This window comes from Pristiophorus japonicus, chromosome 21, assembly GCF_044704955.1.
Source record: "Pristiophorus japonicus isolate sPriJap1 chromosome 21, sPriJap1.hap1, whole genome shotgun sequence".
Classification (NCBI taxonomy): domain Eukaryota; kingdom Metazoa; phylum Chordata; class Chondrichthyes; family Pristiophoridae; genus Pristiophorus; species Pristiophorus japonicus.
In genome coordinates this window covers 7,420,377-7,441,935 of record NC_091997.1, presented here as the reverse complement: position 1 = coordinate 7,441,935, position 21,559 = coordinate 7,420,377, and the positions used below count along the sequence as shown (strand labels likewise).

The 21,559-nt window shown below is 40.0% G+C and overlaps 1 protein-coding gene across 2 annotated transcripts in view; it reads right to left on the bottom strand.

Moving 5' to 3' along the window:
- Positions 1-21,559, bottom strand: part of LOC139233795 (V-type proton ATPase 116 kDa subunit a 1) — a 78,732-nt gene that overhangs the window by 57,074 nt on the left and 99 nt on the right. For both annotated transcript variants that reach the window (XM_070864327.1, XM_070864328.1), the window contains exons 2-5: positions 14,789-14,957; positions 13,782-13,860; positions 13,277-13,374; positions 8,482-8,610 (exon numbers count right to left, since the gene is read on the bottom strand). In XM_070864327.1, the coding sequence (XP_070720428.1) occupies positions 8,482-8,610; positions 13,277-13,374; positions 13,782-13,860; positions 14,789-14,905 (423 nt within the window). In that variant the 5' untranslated portion in view covers positions 14,906-14,957. The remainder of the gene's footprint in view (positions 1-8,481; positions 8,611-13,276; positions 13,375-13,781; positions 13,861-14,788; positions 14,958-21,559) is intronic.

The window sequence follows — 21,559 nt, the reverse complement described above, 5'->3', positions numbered from 1 at the left end:
AGATTTTAAGACTTTTATAAAATAACTGTCAGTTAAAGACAATGAAATTCTGTTAAATACAGGAAGCTGGCATTATTGATATAAAGGATACTGCATTTATATTATTGTACTGTATCACAAATAATGATTAGGACCCAACCATATCACACAAATAATTTTAATCTGGTGCCTGATGACCAGTATGAAGTCCCAACTATAGTAGTCAAATAATTTTAGCCTCAAACTGTGGATGCAAAAAAAGATGGGATCTACCATGCATTAACATGCTTGAGGAGGAGGAGGAGGAATATGGCAGCCAAGTGTAGTGATTGTATTTTCTGCATATTAAAAAGGTAATTGGTTTGAATGTAGTGAAATTCTTTGATTCACTTCTGTTATTTTGATTATATTTGTTTTCACATGTTTACGTTTGAACATTTCATTGTTTGCAAAAAGTATTTTGCTGCATTTGAAGCAAATGGGAATTGCAGCAAACTTGGTCAAGTCATAAACTTGACAATAGTTAATTTAGCTTCATTGAAATAATGGTGCTTACAGATCCCATTGCATAAAATCACTACCATTTTGTGCTCAAAGCATGAGGAATGGAACATTATCCAATTTCAAGCACAAATCGTATTAACTGATTTAAATGTAAACAAAAATGAGGCAGTGTGTATAACGGGTGGCCAATCTGCAAGTTGAATGTCAACCAGAATGTCTTAGCTCTCGCCTAAAAAAAACACCCCCTCCACACGACACAAGCGCAACATTTTTCATTTCCGCAACCATAATGAGATTGTTAATTTAGTGCCAAATTAACATTTTTTTTCTCCCTGTGGGCTCAAACCTCCTAACATCTTCATTGACTGCTCAAATGCATTTCATACAGATCTCTTATAGCTGAAAAAAGACATTCATCCGAGCAGTCCTGGCTGGATGAAAACCCAGGACCTGAAGCCGAGAGGACAATATGATAACCCCCGCATCAACTGGATGCTGCATTTTTTTATAGAAAACTTCCATGAGTCGTGAACAAAGTTGAGGAAAAAATGTGGAGCTAGGAATTCAATGTCTGCTAATGTCATGTACTAGTTATTGGAAACAACCACATAATGTGATCTTGGGTCATATGTACCCAGTCATACCACTTGCACATATGTGCAACGGGCTTGAGAATGAAGGCGTGGAGTGCAACTTCTAAATTCATAATTAAAAATCTTCAAAACAAATCTGTTATGAGCAAGAAAAGGGCTTGTCTTGTACACTAAAACCAGTCATTTTATCTAACAAAATTAAAACAAAAAACTGAACATTATTAGCAAGCATCTAATGTAAATGTACCCTTCCCAAAAAGTCAAATGGCTCAGATTAGAATCTGTACTGACACAACCAATCTACAAATCTTACCTGTAGTCAATCCAGAAGGTGGGGATCATAAAACCTTTGTACATTGACCTCAGGATTTTGAAAGAGCAATGCCAAATCTATTAGTGCGTTTGTCAAACACCCAGGTTTACAGACTTTCCCTGCAGACCCACTGGAGGCCAATGCACAAGACGAAGAGACAGTCTTCAATATGTGCGCAAAATATCAGGTCTCAGTTTCCTGAATTCGCTTTCTCCAATATGCCTACTGGAGTGCCGATGCACTGGATAGTATATTATTCTTCTGAACATATGCAGTTTAAAATAAAATTCAGGATGGCAGAACAGGTGTTGAGCTGCCCCAGTGAATCATATGTCCTTCGTGGTATAAAGCAAACATGCACGGGACTTCACATCTACTTACTGAGCAGGATCCACAGATCAGGAATTGGTAACTCTGCAGTCATATAAAACTACCTACAGACTGTTGTGAATGCTCAATAGGCCAAAAGAGCCATTAATTTTTGTCTACTGGATTTGAGATGTAGTTTTGTCCACCTTAGAGGGCTAAACTATTACTTTTGTAAGTCCACATCTTTTCAAAAAAAGATTTAGAATAATGAAGACTTTATTTATCTAAGCAATTTATTGTCAAACGGATTTTAGGAAAAGAAAAGCCAACTGCAGTAGCAGTGCTTCACTATGTTGCATCAATTGAAGTGTCCTAAAGTGGAACAAAGGTTACATTATGCTACATTTGTGTGCCAGAGGCCATACAGTCTTGTAAAATTTTCATTTGTATGGATCTGGATTAAGTGCATTTATCTAAGAGAATGAGCTGTAAATCCATTTCAACGAACAAATGCAATCTAACTTATTAAAACAACTTCAGTGGAAAAGGCAAGTTTCTTTTTTTTTTAAATAAAAAGTGGAAAAAGGTCTTTGGTCTTGTGTCATGAGCTCAAATAAAATTTTGAAAAAGCTTCATCGCACAATGCAAAGCAGCACAGCAAACTCAACAGCTTCAAGGGGAAAACTGTAGCATTAAGGAAAGGAGAATTTCCAAGAGATTACACTCTACATAGTTACTTTAAAAAAAAATATACATGTATATTGGAAGTATGTTGAAAAGTATAGTACATCATCAAAGTTCAGGTACTATATGCAAGCCGCTCATACAAATTTTGTTTTTACATTTTAGGCTTTAACTTTGCAATCGCCTGCCACACAAGTCGAGAAAACATCTATAAAATCTCAAATGCAAAACTGCAATTCTGCCTAAAGTTTTGTACTTCATAAAGCTTCCAACATAACCTTCGCTCTTTTAGAGGTTGCCAGAGGCTCTAGATTAGATAGCAGTTTTGTAACCAAATATCAGGCATTGGTTATTCTGACAGGAGCTTGAAAAACTCTGCCATTGTGATTACTATTGAATCCTCCAAAATGATGATTACAGCATTTTTACAAAGCTTAGGTACAGATCAGTAAACCCACCCAACGACTTTTGTAGCAAATTATTTTAGCCCTTTCACGAGAAGTAGAGAGAAAAAAAAATCTGAGAAGAAATAAACCATTTGATTCACACCTTTTGGGGAGAAGGGGAGGAAGATACAGGCTAAGTGAAGAATAATACCTGAAGAATTCTGGGTTATTTTAACCCATTTGCCCAAGATATTAAAAACAATTCCGTCAGAACTTTTCAATAGGCGGGTAAAGGGCTTAGCTCCTATAAATGGGCAACTTTAAGGGCACAGTAAATCATTCTATGAAGTGTAAAAAAAAAAGCTTTTGCAGAGAGTACATCACAAGCCCCATCCTGAGTAAAGATTGATCTCCACTATGGAGCCACAAGCTCAGTTATGCGTATACCAAAAATGTATTATTAGCCAATAATTGCTTTCCTCTGGAAAGTTTTAAGTACAAATAGTTATTAAATGCCATATTTAAAATGGTTGAAATTTAGAGGGAAAATAGGTTTCAGTTCACATAATCGGCACAAGAAATGGTCTATGTGTGGCTCTTTATTGGAAACCAAACTATAAAATCAGTCCTAGATTTTTCAAGAAAGTCCAGAAAAAAAAACACAGATTTGCAACAGTTTACTCAAAATAATAAGCAGAAGAAAACAAAATAAAGATTCACAAGAAACCAGAAGAGGTGGGAGGGGGGAATGGGAATCTGCATGCCATTAACTGTTACTTTTCCAGTCTTCCTTAGATTCCTGCACTTAAGGCTGCTTACGCTGAAAGATTCAAAACTTAGCTCTCCCGTTGTTACTGTTCTGCCTATGTTTCAAAAACAGAAGACTGGGAAAAGGACAAACATGATTAACATACTCTTGATCCTTCAGCTGCCAGCTAAAATGACTTTATAGTTTGTTACAAGGAGTACATTCAATACCACTGTTTTGCTGAAGGATGCATGGTGAAAATGATTTTTTTTTAAACACATACTGAAGTGAATACATTAGATTTTCATGATGTCCACGAGTTAGTGACACAAAATGGTTAACAGGCATTTTTCCTCAGATGTCTGACAGCTCACTAGTGCTACAGTTTTAAGGAGATCAGGCATACTTAATTGGACTGCTAATTGGAGTAATCTACAAGGATAAATATGTTATAAGAATCTTAAGATTGGAAACGGACATGGCCACTCCAAACTTATCAAATTAGAGTACGTCTTTGCCATAGGAATATTCAAACATGGATATATGCTGTGATCCAAGCTGTGAATATCAAAACCTACGACAGAAGCACCATAAATATTAGTAGGGGAGAAAGTAAATTTAGGGTACAGCAAGTCCAAGAGTTCATAGTATTTTTTCCTTTCAAAATTCTACATTAGTGTTTAACAAAAGCACTTGATTTTAAGGTGCTCTGAGGGTTGGTCTGTGCATATGATATGCAAACACTATCAGAAAAGCACAGATAATATGTGGTTACTGCAGTTTCACACACAACAGGGGCAGGAGAGCAGCAAGATCATGATGTATACATGACTGCAGCTACAATAAAATCAAAATGGCAGACAAGAAATTAACTGAGACCTGCAGGAACAAATTTAGCTCTGAAAATTGGTGCCCAATAGTGACTTTGAAGAATACCAGGTAACAACCAGAGTCTATCACTTGTTGGACATCAGAGGAAGGCTATACTGGCTTCCCCTCAACTCAAATGGCAGATGCGCATTATTTCTAGCCACAAGGTCACGGAGTTCCAAACCAACCCTAGCCGAGATTCAGATGTCCTGGCTTGTTCAGTCAATTTTCAGCCAAGCACGTTAGATGGAGTGCTGCATAATGAAAAATCACAACCACTCTGTTCTCTCACTTAGATGGTTTTCTAGAATCCAACAATACGCATGGCCGGAGATATAAAAGGGTCCCCGATTGCTGAAAATTAACTAATTTCCAAAACAGCAAGTAAACGGTTAATATTGACACTGAGGAAAAATACCTGCTTTTTCTAAGGGCAAATTCACGGTTTAAAAATATATTTGTAGATTTTGGTAATTTCTGATCTCGTTTCAAATTTTCCAGTCAAAAATAAAATATTGATCCACTTATATGATTAATCATTTTCAAGTTCGCAGCTGTAAATTACTGTGCATATCTATGTCAGTATTTACATTCATCAGAGGTAGACTCCCTGTGACAAGAGGATATTAAACTCTTCAAATGTGCATGTCAATCTTTTTATGGACTTGATTACAACAAATAGCAATGACAAGGACCAATAGCAAAGTCCTCGGCGATGACCAGCATACCAAGGCTGAGTGGGAGACCAAGTGTAGGTTTGCTTTTAACTTCATTTTGGAATACTTACAAATTTGTGTGCACGTATTTCTAGTTTCCCTAACTTTTTAGCCATTAACATGCAGAAGGTGCCTGCATCATACAAACCAGTTCCAACCAAGTTATTTAATAATTTAGTGTACAATATATTACCTAGAGCATTAAAAGTATTTCTGTCAACTAAAATATCCAGAGGTAGACTTTCTTGTTTCTGCATCTGGGCATAATGAATCACTTGGTTGCAGCAAAGAGAAGAAAATCATTTAAGGATTGCAGGCTCATAAAAAGGAGCTTGCCAATTTCCTGTCTATTCATTTAAATGGATGGAAAATTAAACATGCTCCTTTACGGGCATACGATTCTCCCCATCTGAATTTCCTCTATTAGTGGCATCCAAGATCCAATACGTCCAGGTGCAATAGCACGAAACACTGGCCACCCATCTTTATAGTCACATCTATTGAAAACCAGCTGCTTCAATATAGACTTGTTTTCATAATGGTTTCAATAAAAAGCAGTGGGGCAGCAGCTATATGAAGTGTATCTTGAAAAATTACAAGTCACAAAACTTGAACATTGGAAAGACTTACATTTATATAGCGCCTTTTACGACCACCAGACATCTCGAAGTGCTTCAGAGCCAATGAAGTCCCTTTGAAGCGTAATCACTGTTGTAATGTGGGAAATGCAGCAGCCAATTTGCACACAGCAAGCTCCCACAAACAACGACGTTTAAATAACCAGATAAATTGCTTTTGTGGTGTTGATTGAGGGATAGATATTGGCTAGGACACCAGGGATAACTCCCCTCCCTGCTCTTCTTCCAAATAGCACCATGGGATCTTTTACGTCGAACTGAAAGAGCAGATGGGGCTTCGGTTTAACATCTCATCCAAAAGACGGTACCTCCAACAGTGCAGCACCACCAGCACTGCACTAGAGTGTCAGCCTAGATTTATGAGCTCTAGGCAATTTAAAAGTACTATAATTCCTGCAGCAACCCAAAATTAGAAGATTCTATTCCCTACCTCTGGGTCATCAGACAACTGTTTCCAGATCAGCACTAACAGCAAGCCAATCAGTGGGAGGAACACAACTGTGGGAAGCGTTGTCTCAAACTTAATACATTATCTCAGATTGTTCATTTAGTGTATCATGAAGTCAGCAGATTAATGCACCAAAGCGCTGAGCTACACCAGTTACAAGTAATAATTTCACTGTTCATTTATTCTGACTATAAACAATCCTTCTTGTTTAATGTTTCAGGCCTCACTGAACAGCACCATTTCGCAGCCACAAATAATCTCCTTTTATGACTTGATCCTCCACTCAGACCACAGCCAAGAATTTTTAATTGTTTAAAAACAGTCGGATAAAAAGCTCTTGGACAACATAAAGGGTTGACCATAAACAGCAGTCAGGTGAGCATCAGCCACTCACTCATAAGACATATAGGGCCCAAGTTTCCACAGGATAAAAAATGGGCGCGCCCCCCCCCCCCCCGAGCTGGGCGCCCGTTTTTCGCACCTAAAACGGCTCCAGAAAAAAAACACGCTATTCTCGAGCACTTTGCAGCTCCTTGTCTGTTTGGCGTGGCGCCCAGGGGGGGCGGAGCCTACACTCGCGCCGATTTTGTAAGTGGAAGGTACTATTTAAATTAGTTTTTTCCTGCCGGCAACGCTGCGCGTACGCGTTGGAGCGTTCGCGCATGCTCAGTGTGAAAAAAACATTAGCACTCGGCCATTTTTGTAGTTCTTTATAGCTGTTTAATTTTTGAACTTTTTTTTAATAAAAGCACATTACCATCAGCACATCAGCACTTGCAGCCTTCTCACTGGCTCCTTCCCCTCCCCACCCTCCACGGCAACAAACCGTTGTTTCCTTCCCCTCCCTCCCTCCCCTCCGCGGTGGCAAACCGCTGTCTCCTTCTCCTTCCCCTTCCCCTCCCTCCCCTCCCCTCCGCGGCAACAAACCGCTGTTTCCTTCCCCTCCCTGGCAACAAACCGCTGTCTCCTTCCCCTCCCTCCCCAGCAACAAACCGCTGTCTCCTTCCCCTCCCTCCCCTCCGCGGCGGCAAACCGCTGTCTCCTTCCCCTCCACGGCAACAAACCGCTGTCTCCTTCCCCTCCCTCCCCTCCGCGGCAACAAACCGCTGTTTCCTTCCCCTCCGTGGCGGCAAACCGCTGTCTCCTTCCCCTCCCTCCCCTCCGTGGCAACAAACCGCTGTCTCCTTCCCCTCCGCGGGAAGAACGGGCGCCTCAGGCTGACTGCAGAATTCTCCGTGCCTGAAGCACTTTCACACAGGTAGGAAGATGGTTTATTTAATCTTTTCTTTGCTTATAAATGTTTATTCAGGTTGGATTTATTTGTATAATATTTGTAGAAGTATAAATAAGGATTTATTGTAGAATTTAATGAGTTCCCTTCCCCTCCCCCACCTCGTTCTGGACGCCTAATTTGTAACCTGCGCCTGATTTTTTAATGTGCAGAACAGGTTTTTTTAGTTCTACTAAAATCTTCACTTGCTCCATTCTACTTTAGTTTGGAGTAAGTTTTCACTGTGGAAACTTTGAAATCAGGTGTCAGTGGCCGGACACGCCCCCTTTTGAAGAAAAAATTCTGTTCCAAAGTAGAACTGTTCTACCTGACTAGAACTGCAGAAAAAAAAAAATGTGGAGAATTGCGATTTCTACCAGTTCTCCACCAGTTGCTCCTAAAAATCAGGCGCAAATCATGTGGAAACTTGGGCCCATAGTACTGAGTAAATATAGGCCGGATGAGGAAAAGCATTAAACACCCTCATCTTGCCTTCCATTACATCCCAAATGTCAAGGTAATTGTATTTTTTTTTAAACTACACAGTGCAACACAGGAGCATTCATTGTAAATTTGCACCAAATTTCCTAAGTTAAGCATAATACACTTGCCCATTCAGCATCAGCAACACATTTTGTTCAAATTTAGAGACATTTAACACTTGAAGAGCTTTTTAACAGCATTGACTCTTAACCCATCTAATTTCCCAGAAGCATTACATCGATTTCAGAAACCAAAGTAAAATTACGAATCTCAGTATTTAGGCAGAAAAGCAAATAAGCAAAATTTATCATGCAGTTTATCATAAATGCAACTCAAATCGGCATACAAATGAGTTTTAGAAAAATTTGATGTATTTGGTATGAAATATTCCATCTTTTTGCAGTGTGAAATCACCGAGTCTGCAAACCAGAAACATGGACAGAAATGCCACTGATGTACACATGCATTGCAAGCTTAAACTAATCCTCAATGAGGTATGTTTGTATGGGTTTAAAAATGAAGAATTTACAATAATCCGACCTCGTCAAAGAACTGCTGGGTTCTACGTAGGATATATTTCAGTTCAGTCAACTCTAAGAAGTTACGCTTTAATGCCTCCTGGTTAGTATTGATTTCCTTCAGTTCATTTTCAAGTTTTTCAAAGGTTGCCTGAAAAACAAAAATTAGAGATGCCACCTCTAGTTAAAATTCAGTATTATACACTGGAAATAACATTTCCCAGCATCAACTACAGATTTAAATTGGACTACAATGCAAGTCTGTGATATATTGAGCAGGTAAAGTGACAAACAACTCAAGCTCCATTGCTACCACCTGAACCCCAAAAAACATCTGTTGTCAACACACTCCATCCTGTTCACACAAAATTATAGCTGATGACCAAGTTTTATTCAATTTTCATGAGCTATTTCCCCTCCCCCATGTTGGGACTCATCATTCAGATGGACACAACAGACTGCATGATGAGAACTGAAGCAATGATTGATTTTATTGCATTGCATCCTGAGAAATAGTATACGTATAATTAATTTGAACAACAAATATAAATGTAGGTCCAAGTAAAGCTCATGGTTTAAATGATGTTGAATTGCAGAAAGAGCTTAACTGGCTTAAAATCATTTGAACTTAGAAAATAGATGGGAATGCTGCCTTGTATTCAGTTATTCTTTCAGTAATATACATTGATAACTACACATTATTCATTTTTTGCTGCTGAAGGTACAGCAGCAAACAGCAAGAGACATGAGAGTTGTGATTGCTTACGTATTGCACAATAAATAAATAAGGGGTCATAAGATTGAGAAAGTAACATTCAACATTTAACAGAAAAAACACAGCAGTTTCCCAAAGGTCAGCTGACTAGTACAGGTTGAACCTCCCTTATCCAGAACAATCCCCGGCCACCGAGTGGCGCATGTGCAGAACTCCGGCATGAACAAATTGAAGTCCTTCCTTGCGGCCGACTCCCGCAATCGCTGGCCTGACCCCACGATCCACCGCCCCCATGATCTCTCTGCTGCACTCCCAGCCCCAAGCCAATCAGCCCCGATATCCCCTTGCTCAGTACCTGTACCATCCAATTTAACGTGACCACCCTTCGTCCAGAAAAATCCCTTATTCAGAACAGGCCAGCTGCCGAGGGTTCCGGATAAGGGAGGTTCAACCTGTATAAACAACTCAAGCCTTGCTCTTACAGTTTAAGTGAATTAAATCATTGGTTTTTAAACTTTACCATAAGGAACACCAAAAAAAAAAAATCGGGACTGAGTAGTTTAGAGCAACCAAAATAAGATGCTAATAATCCATTATAGAAAATAGAGAATACAGGACTCGAGACAATGTATATGGCGCATGGCATGGCAGCCCATTGATTTGCAGACCTGCTAGAGTTGAAGGACCCTCATTTGAAAACTTATGATCCAAACACCAGGTAGATTACTGCCCTGTAGTTACCTCCTGGCTTCCAGTACAAAATGCCCAACAAGGAATCTAAAGCACAGAAAAAGAACATTTGGCCCTACTCGTCTGTGCCTGTGTTCATACTCCACAAGCTTCCTCCCACTCCAATTACCTCTTCCTACCCTGTCCCACACACACTTTGCTCTCATATATGCATCACACCTCCCTGTAAATGCATGATGCTTCAATCATTCCATTTGGCAGAGAGTTCCATGTTCTCACCACTTTTTGTGCAAAGAATTCTGGCTATCTGGTAATTATGCCCCCTTGTTCTGCACTCACCAACAGATGGTAACAGTTTCTCCAGACCACCCGATCAAGCCCCTTAATAATTTAAAAGACCTCTATCACGTTCTCTCTTAGCCTTCTCTTTTCTAGAAAAAAAAAAGAGCCCCAACCTGCTCAATCTTTCCGAATGGCATCCTCTGAATTTTGGCAACATCCTTCCATGTGTTTTCTGGACCTTGTCTAGTGCTTCAATATCCTTTTTATAGCATGGAGACCAGAACAGCACACAGTACTTCCAAGTGTGATCTAACTAAGGTCCTAGAGCACTTCAGTGCAGTACTGAGGGAGTGCTACACTGTCAGTCTTTCAGATGAGATGCTAAACCAAGCCCCTCATCTGCCCTCTCAGGTGGACATAAAAGATCCCATGGCACTATTTCAAAGAAGAGCAGGGGAGTTCTCCCTGGCTTCCTGGCCAATATTTATCCCTCAACCAATCCAGTCATTACCACATTGCTGCTTGTGGGACCCTGCTGTGCACATATTGGCTGCCACATTTCCTAAATTGCAACAGCAACCACACTTCAAAAGTATCTAATTGGCTGTAAAGCACTTTGGGAGATCCTGAAGTTGTTCAAAGCATTATATTTAAAAATAAAAACTTGCATTTATCTAATATTACCACCCTGCTTTTGTATTCTATTCTTCTAAAAATTAACCCCAGTGCTTTGCTGGCATTCTTTATGGCTTTATCAATGTGCATTGCTACTTTTAGCAATGTATGCATCTGTATTTTGAGATCTCTGCTCCTCTACCCCATTCATTTTGTTAATGCCCAATGAGTAAGTTGTGTCCTTATTCCTCCTACCAAAATGAATTGAATTTTCCATTTATCCACCCAGTCTGCAAGCCTGTTTATGTCTTGCTGTATTTTGGTGCAGTCCTCCATATTATAAGCTATAACCCTAATTTTATATCTGCAAATTTTACATCATACCTCCAATTTCTGCATGAACAGTGGTCCCAGCATCAATCCCTGCTGGGCACCACTTCATGCCAGTCTTCTCTAAACTCCTTTGTTTTGTGTTTCACAGCTATCTTGCAATCCATTCTGCTATCTGACCCCTGATTCCACACAACCTGACCTTTGTCATGAGTCTTTTATGTGGCACCTTAGCGAAGGATATCTAAAAGTCCATGTAGACCACATTCACTGCATTACCCTGGTCTATTATTTCTGCCACTTCAAAAGTATTTAATAAGGCTGGATAAACACCTTCCTTTTAGAAGTCTCTACAAATGCAGTGAAAAACTGGAAATCCAAAAGCATGATTACAGAAAAGTTGTTAACCAAACGCAAAACATATTTAAAATCATGGTTAGGTTTTATTGGAAATCTCATTAACTAGCCACAGAATATAAAGTAAAAACTACTTAGAGGGGAAATACCAAAGGTGTTGTACTTTTTTCATCGTCAATTTACAATTAACTGGTTACCACAAATGATAAGGGATTTAGTTCCAATGTATTTAAGGCGGCCAGACCCTAAAGCTTTCTACAGTAAAGCTAAATGACCAGGTAATATGCAAATTTGAGCGCAGGTCAGATAGTGATATACAAATTTAAGTGAACTTAATTTGCTTTATCTCAGGAATCAGTCTAAAACTAGTTAAAGTCTAATGGAAATAATGAAAATGCAAAACATTAGACAGTTCTACTGTTCACTGTAGTGTGTGAAAATTGTTTTGCCAATAATTCTGTTTAAAAAGTATAGCTTAATTCTTGTTTGTGGTTAACACAGACCACATTTGCACACCAAGTTAAAAGGGTTGAAATTTTACAGAAAAAGGGAAATGATAGAAGTTTGGACACGTTCCTGCTTTGATTAATCTAAGAGGGAGAAAAGTATCAAGAAATTACTGCAAGTAAATCACCCAACTTAAGAACACTGCACGTCATTTTCTGTTTATACATACTGAAAATATAATTGGCAAGTAGTCTAATTAAGATAAATGTTAACAAAAGGTAGCCTGATCATTTGACGGCCAAGTACAATAGGGTGGTGATTTATATCGCTTTGGGAACTGTGCCACATCTGTGACCCCAGATTAGTTCAGGTTCCAATCTGAAGTACATTGGTAGCAGTGGAACAGCTACAGGAATGTAGGATATAATAATTGGCTATTAAGCAACCAATCCCTCCTCAAATGTTCAGTACATTTTGGGATCCCCACATAAGTTTAAAAAATAAATCATGGGTCTAACAATGTAGTCCATAATTGCTTCTCTCAAATAGATGGAAGGTGACCTACCCACTACCTGCAATGAAGACAATAAATTGCAAACAATGACCAGATTTCATCATATAGAACAGTAAATGAAAATTAAACTATAAGTTTGCCATTACATCAATGTATAAAAATAGTAACAGCTTCAAAGAGTGTTCATCACTATTCCTGCATCAACATCATGAACAAGACTCCCAATTCACAAACTCAGGTGAGGGTGGAAGGCATTTATAAAGCAAAGATAAGCATTTTGCTTCATGTAACGCAGAAAGGGAATTTCCTCCATAGTGGTCTATTAGCTATAAACAAAAAAAAAGAGAAGTACAATGAGTCCTAGCCTCTAATAATTCCACTCAGGTTCTATACTGAGACAGGAATCTCTTCCTGTGCTGTTAAAGTGCACCTCCTGGGCTGGACGATTGTACCCAAGAGAGAGACAAAGAAATACTGGCAAAGAACAACAGTAGCAGAGAAAGTTTGTACATAAATTAAGTTGTGTGTCAACGATTGACAGTATAGTAGAGGCAATGTTGTTGTAACTCACTCACATCATCATTCTATTTGTGCAGCAAATCACATCAGACAGAAATGAAACTTGAATGCTCACTGCTATTTTTCCCTCCCAACGAGTAAGCATGGCACCCAATTGTAGTAATCCCACTGACACTCTGCTTAAGATTAGTTAACTGAACAAAGATCACATAAATCCTGAAGTGAAGTTCATATTTGTGGTACACATTGAAGTAGTTGTGAGCCTGGGAAACAATTACAATCATCTTACATACTCGCAGAATGATTGCTCTTCGGAGAAAATAAATTTCCAGTGCCAGACTTGCTTACCTCCAAATCAATCATGTCACGAGGAAAAGGAACCTCAGGATTCTCTCCAGTGTCCAAAATTGCAAGGTTTGCTTTTCGGATTTCCTTTTCAACAAAGCCTGAAAGCAATTCAATTATTCTTTTTAAAAAAAAATGTGTCCAGTCAGGATATTTGCATTGCCATCAGTTTTGTACTCAACCCAAAAGCAGTATTATTCACCAGGAAACAAATACTTTTTTCCAAGCGCATTTCTGGCCGTCAAAAATTCAATGATATTTCCTTCCTGTGCCTTTAAAAACCATAATTATTCTTTAACTGCAAGGCAAGGTATGTAACGTATGAAGGAAAAAAATAGCAATGCATTTTATTTTGTTTCACTATTGTCTGCAGAGTTGCAAAGGCTAACATTTCAAATAACAGATGGAAAAGCATACACAATAGAAATACCTTGCAGCTTCCCCAATATCCTACTGGAAATATTGTGACTGTGACAAGTATCCCTTATGAATGCCTACAGATACTCACGGAGTTTACGATCCATTTCTTCACAACGACGAACCTCATTTACAAATTTGCGCTGAAATACATTCACATCTGGATTTAACTGTACGAGAAAAAAGAGAGCAAAATTAACTCTTAAAATGAGGTGAAGATCAAGGTGTATCAATACATCAATAATATATCCATAATGCCCCACAGCAGGAGTGATGTTTATATAAATCACAATGTTTATTTGCCAGGTTTTTCTGATCTACAAAGCCTAGAAGCAGATCTTATCTATATTTTGAAATTCTGTCAGCCAATATCGGTGTACACCTTGTAGAAATACACTGGATGTGATTTATATACTGGTACAACTAACATGCCAAAGTGAGGTGAAGATCAAAGTGCATCAATACATCAATAATATATCCATAATGTCACACAGCAGGAGTTATCAAACTTAGCCATCAGGGTGACTACACCAAGCAGAGCCCTAAATACTCTGTCAGAAAGTGAGATGTATGAAGATAAAATAAGGTTAATTGTTGCAAATTTCTCTCAAGACACCTGGCCCAAGACAACTGGCAGCAGCCTAGCTGGTGGACACTTATTTACCCTCTTAGTTGAGAAATACTTTGTGACATTTGAATATCTAAAAAGTGAAAGGGAATAAATACTAGGAATTTACTATTTCTGACAACTGAGACTGCATTCTAGTCAGCTAAAAAACACGTGAATTTCAGTTTCGCTATTGCATGCATGAAGGAAATAGATTACAGTGCAACTTTAAATTAAATATGATATTCTCCTTGGGCTGCTGTGGTCACGGAATAGCCAGCACGGAAGCACTAGACAAGGTAAGGCAGCAAAAATAAGCAGCCATCCAGTCTCATTTTCTTTCATATAAAGCATGCTGGTTCATGAAATCACCCACAAAGTAAATTGGCATCAGTCAGCAGGAAAACAAAGACAGATTCATACAGACACTTAGGCAGTTCTCACATTAATTTTGAACAATTAGGGCAAGATAGTAAAATGCATTAACTTACATCTCGAAACTGGACCATTCCAAGCTCTCCGAGCTCACTGACACAACAGTAAGCAGCTTCTGACTGCAAGAAAAGCTGCGCCAGTGTCATCTCCTCACTCCGGAACAGTTCCCCCATGGTGGAGCACTGGAGTGGCACAAACTGCTTTCAATGTGATATCTCTTTTGATCTGAAAGCAGTGAAGGAGGAAATATTATCTACTTTTAATGCACTGAAGAATGTCTTTTGTTTCAACAATATAAAAGAATAGCCCACCAAAATTAGTTCAAAGGCAAGTACAAAAGTTAAATTCTAAATCACATTTTTGATCACAACCAGAAAGGGAACCATATACACAACATAAGTAAATTTGCTGACAAAAAAGTGTTAGTCCGTAATAATTATAATGTATCAACCTCTTCTCTCACCAATCATCAAAATTTTGGTATGCACTCAAGGTGGAGGGAGAGAAAAAAAAGACAGGAAATCACACAAAGGCCAGTAGGAACAATAGGGGGTAGGGGGGAGGCAGCATGATAGAACTGAGAACATACGCCACTACAGATACAACATTGCACAAAAAAAAACATGCACTTTCCCATAATTTAAAAAAGGAACAGTTGAGTTATCGCGCATCTCAATAAAGCTACCACCTAAAATCCAACAAAAGATTATATGTAGATGAACTGCAAATACCATACTATCAGCATAAAAGCATACACTTGGCACAATCCTCTCCCATAAGAAACAGGAGTTTGAAGTTTCTTTAAAGTGCTGATTCAAACCGTCAGTGGGTATATTCTTAGGCAATAATTGACTCGGAGCTGTCAAATACTAAAATTAACAGATTTCCATCAATTAACTACCCTTCCATCTGTCACAAATGATGGAAATTGTTAGATCTCTTAATTTTCAATGAAATGCAAACTCCGGTTGTAGTTTTAAGGTAACTTTATTCTGGCAGCTGCAACAAGCTCTTGGCTTTAAGCCAGGCCTTTGTCCTTCTGAGACCACATAGCCAAAATGGCTGTTCTTATACCTGACTCAGTTTACAGAAAAGAACAAGCCTTCTTTGACCTTATTGGCTCAATTGATATACTGTTAACCTTTAATTGGCTTGCAACCAAAGGTCCTAAAATGTCAAGTTGATTGATGATTTAATGCAACATGCTGAGTTGCACGTAGCAACTCTGACTTGGAAGTCTGTGAATTCTCACAGCCTGACTGAATGCAGCCTGTTTGAATTCTCGATCATATTCTTAGGCAATAATTGACTCGGAGCTGTCAAATACTAAAATTAACAGATTTTCATTAATTAACTACCCCTCCATCTGTCACAAATGATGGAAATATCACTTTTTAAAAGTAGAATTTATGCTGATGTGCCTGTGAAAGCCTGCATACATTGCATATTTGGTGGCTTTACTTTCAGAAAGTGAAGTACTGTAACAGAATTATACTTTTAAATTTCAACCAATGCTATTCCTGTACTTGCACATACTTTTCAGACAAGACTGTTAATCAAATAATTAAGTAATATGCATTTCTCATTATACAAACAGAAATTAGCCGTCTGCAATATTGAGCCCACTGCACCATTGTTAGCCGCAACAGTTCTACCTTTTTAAATACCAATTCCCTGCATTTTCTCCATATCACTTAATGCCCTTTTATCTCAACCCAGTACTTTTGCATTCATTGGAACTTGAATTTGTTAAGTTACAGAAAATTCACACTAATTTTTTTTTAAATACTTAGATCTAGTGTCAAGGTTTCTTTAAAATGCTTTATCATGAAGCAACATAGTGAAACATGTTTAAAACAATTCCCAGTGTCATTTCTATTCAGTCATTAATGAATACTTCCATAGTTTTGTTTATGGAACAATTACACATTAATATTCTCTCTAAGCTAGAATCTTAAAACATCTCCAATCACTTGTTCTGACCAGCATCTACAGGATAGCATTAATAATTACTAAAACACATTTTGCAACTATAGACCTATTAACATATGACACAATTAGGTGGATCTGTCATATAAATCTCTAACTGTCATTTGTAGGTTATATTACAACAGCAATCTGCATTTATATAGCAGCTTTAACATAGTCAAACATCCCGTTTCACAAGAGCATTATAAAACAAAATTTGACACCGAGCCACAAAAGGAAATATTACCATAGAGGTAGGTCATAAGAAGCATTTTAAAGGGCAGTGGGAGAGGTAGAGATGCAGAGGGGTTTAGGGAGGGAATTCCAGAATTAGGGCCTCGGCAGTTGAAGGCACAGCCGCCAATGGTGGAGCAACTAAAATCAGAGACGCGCAAGAGGCTAGAATTGGAGGTGCGCAGACATCTCGGAGGGTTGTAGAAGGATACAGAGATTGAGAGGCGAGGCCATAGAGCGATTTGAAAACAGGGATGAAAATATTTTAAATCAAGGCACTGCTGGACCATGCCAATGTAGGTCAGTGAGCACGGGCATGATGGATAAACAAGGCTTGGTGCGAGTTAGGATACGGGCAACAGAATTGTGGATGAGTTGAATTTTATGTAGGGTGGAAGGTGGGAGGCCAGTTAGGAGAGCATCGGTATAATCAAGTCTAGAGGTAACAAAGGCCAGGATGACTGTTTCAGCAGCTGATGAGCTGAGATTGAGCGATATTAGGAGGTGGAAGTAGACGATGATAGAAACATAGAAACATAGAAAATAGGTGCAGGAGTAGGCCATTCGGCCCTTCTAGCCTGCACCGCCATTCAATGAGTTCATGGCTGAACATTCAACTTCAGTACCCCATTCCTGCTTTCTCGCCATACCCCTTGATCCCCCTAGCAGTAAGGACCTCATCTAACTCCTTTTTGAATATATTTAGTGAATTGGCCTCAACAACTTTCTGTGGTAGAGAATTCCACAGGTTCACCACTCTCTGGGTGAAGAAGTTCCTCCGCATCTCGGTCCTAAATGGCTTACCCCTTATCCTTAGACTGTGACCCCTGGTTCTGGACTTCCCCAACATTGGGAACATTCTTCCTGCATCTAACCTGTCTAACCCCGTCAGAATTTTATATGTTTCTATGAGGTCCCCTCTCATTCTTCTGAACTCCAGTGAATACAAGCCCAGTTGATCCAGTCTTTCTTGATAGGTCAGTCCCGCCATCCCGGGAATCAGTCTGGTGAACCTTCGCTGCACTCCCTCAATAGCAAGAATGTCCTTCCTCAGGTTAGGAGACCAAAACTGTACACAATACTCCAGGTGTGGCCTCACCAATGCCCTGTACAACTGTAGCAACACCTCCCTGCCCCTGTACTCAAATCCCCTTGCTATGAAGGCCAACATGCCATTTGCTTTCTTAACCGCCTGCTGCACCTGCATGCCAACCTTCAATGACTGATGTACCATGACACCCAGGTCTCTTTGCACCTCCCCTTTTCCTAATCTGTCACCATTCAGATAATAGTCTGTCTCTCTGTTTTTACCACCAAAGTGGATAACCTCACATTTATCCACATTATACTTCATCTGCCATGCATTTGCCCACTCACCTAACCTATCCAAGTCGCTCTGCAGCCTCACAGCATCCTCCTCGCAGCTCACACTGCCACCCAACTTAGTGTCATCCGCAAATTTGGAGATACTACATTTAATCCCCTCATCTAAATCATTAATGTACAGTGTAAACAGCTGGGGCCCCAGCACAGAACCTTGCGGTACCCCACTAGTCACTGCCTGCCATTCTGAAAAGTACCCATTTACTCCTACTCTTTGCTTCCTGTCTGACAACCAGTTCTCAATCCATGTCAGTACACTACCCCCAATCCCATGTGCTCTAACTTTGCACATCAATCTCTTGTGTGGGACCTTGTCGAACGCCTTCTGAAAGTCCAAATATACCACATCAACTGGTTCTCCCTTGTCCACTCTACTGGAAACATCCTCAAAAAATTCCAGAAGATTTGTCAAGCATGATTTCCCTTTCACAAATCCATGCTGACTTGGACCTATCATGTCACCTCTTTCCAAATGCACTGCTATGACATCCTTAATAATTGATTCCATCATTTTACCCACTACCGATGTCAGGCTGACCGGTCTATAATTCCCTGTTTTCTCTCTCCCTCCTTTTTTAAAAAGTGGGGTTACATTGGCTACCCTCCACTCCATAGGAACTGATCCAGAGTCAATGGAATGTTGGAAAATGACTGTCAACGCATCCACTATTTCCAAGGCCACCTCCTTAAGTACTCTGGGATGCAGTCCATCAGGCCCTGGGGATTTATCGGCCTTCAATCCCATCAATTTCCCCAACACAATTTCCCGGCTAATAAGGATTTCCCTCAGTTCCTCCTCCTTACTAGACCCCCCGACCCCTTTTATAACCGGAAGGTTGTTCGTGTCCTCCTTCGTGAATACCGAACCAAAGTACTTGTTCAATTGGTCCGCCATTTCTTTGTTCCCCGTTATGACTTCCCCTGATTCTGACTGCAGGGGACCTACATTTGTCTTTACTAACCTTTTTCTCTTTACATATCTATAGAAACTTTTGCAATCCGTCTTAATGTTCCCTGCAAGCTTCTTCTCATACTCCATTTTCCCTGCCCTAATCAAACCCTTTGTACTCCTCTGCTGAGTTCTAAATTTCTCCCAGTCCCCAGGTTCGCTGCTATTTCTGGCCAATTTGTATGCCACTTCCTTGGCTTTAATACTATCCCTGATTTCCCTTGATAGCCACGGTTGAGCCACCTTCCCTTTTTTATTTCTATGCCAGACAGGAATGTACAATTGTTGTAGTTCATCCATGCGGTCTCTAAATGTCTGCCATTGCCCATCCACAGTCAACCCCTTAAGTATCATTCGCCAATCCATCTCAGCCAATTCACGCCTCATACCTTCAAAGTTAGCCTTCTTTAAGTTCTGGACCATGGTCTCTGAGTTAACTGTTTCATTCTCCATCCTAATGCAGAATTCCACCATATTATGGTCACTCTTCCCCAAGGGGCCTCGCACAACGAGATTGCTAATTAATCCTTTCTCATTACATAACACCCAGTCTAAGATGGCCTCCCCCCCTAGTTGGTTCCTCGACATATTGGTCTAAAAAACCATCCCTTATGCACTCCAGAAAATCCTCCTCCACCGTATTGCTTCCAGTTTGGTTAGCCCAATCTATATGCATATTAAAGTCACCCATTATAACTGCTGCACCTTTATTGCATGCACCCCTAATTTCCTGTTTGATGCCCTCCCCAACATCACTACTACTGTTTGGAGGTCTGTACACAACTCCCACTAACGTTTTTTGCCCTTTGGTGTTCTGCAGCTCTACCCATATAGATTCCACATCATCCAAGCTAATGTCCTTCCTAACTATTGCCTTAATCTCCTCCTTAACCAGCAATGCTACCCCACCTCCTTTTCCTTTTATTCTATCCTTCCTGAATGTTGAATACCCCTGGATGTTGAGTTCCCAGCCCTGCTCATCCTGGAGCCACATCTCCGTAATCCCAATCACATCATATTTGTTAACATCTATTTGCACAGTTAATTCATCCACCTTATTGCGGATACTCCTTGCATTAAGACACAAAGCCTTTAGGCTTGTTTTTTTAACACCCTCTGTCCTTTTAGAATTTTGCTGTACAATGGCCCTTTTTGTTCTTTGCCTTGGGTTTCTCTGCCCTCCACTTTTCCTCATCTCCTTTCTGTCTTTTGTTTTTGATGGAGCAGATATGTGGTCAGAAGGTCATCTCAAGGTCAAATGCAACACCAAAGTTGTGAACGAAGTTTTAAAAAAAAATGTTCTAACTCATTACATCAGTGCCTCAAACTTATTCGATGAAAATATGTTTATGTTGAGACCAATAACAAAAACATTTCCAATGTTGAAAATAATGCTCCCAGTCATTATTTCTCAGAGCTAAAATACACCAATTCAAAACGTTCCTAATAAAAAAGGTGCCAAGTACTGGAATTCCCTCCCAAAACCTCTCCACCTCTCTTTCCTCCTTTAAGCCACTCCTTAGTACCTACCTCTTTGACCAAGATTTTGGTCATGTGCCCCAAAATATCCGTGTCAAATGTTGTTGTTTTAAAAAAAAAGACGCCGTGGGACGTTTTTAAACTGCATAATCGAGTTAATTAAAAACATTATCTGCGTTAAAACAGCTCCTCGCAGAACATGCACAAAGGCAGATTGGGAACGGGGCCTGCTTTTAAACATGCAGTCAGCACCCGACTGGATCGGGAGGTTAGAACCTCGCCCCGGCACAGAACGTCGTGACCTGGTCCGACACCACCGTGCTCACCACAATACCCGCACCGACATGCAGCATCTATAATTCAACATCTGACAGAGAGACGTTTTGTGTGGGGTTCCTTCACCCATCCCCCCCATCCCCCCATCCCCACCCCCACCTTCTCGTCCATTAAAAACACACACACACACACAGGTGAATCGCCATTATAGAAAAAGGAAAGAGCCAAAAGATTTTTTTTTTAAAACGAACCGAAAGGGCATCAATGTGAAAGTCCGTGGGATAGTGTGTGGGGGGTGGGGGGTAAACGCTATTTCCCACGCCCCCTGCCCAGGGTCCCCTCCGTTTGGCCTGTCACCCCCTCCTCCTCCTCCTCCTCCTCCTCTCCCCCACCTCTCAGGGCATTTTCAAACCCGACATTTGAAGACACAAGTACAAACCGCCGCGGACTTTCCTCAGTCGACCGACGTTTATCAGCCGGGGGTTATTTCGAACACATTTTTTTTTTTCATCTATGAGAAGAAATGAGGAGAGAGAGA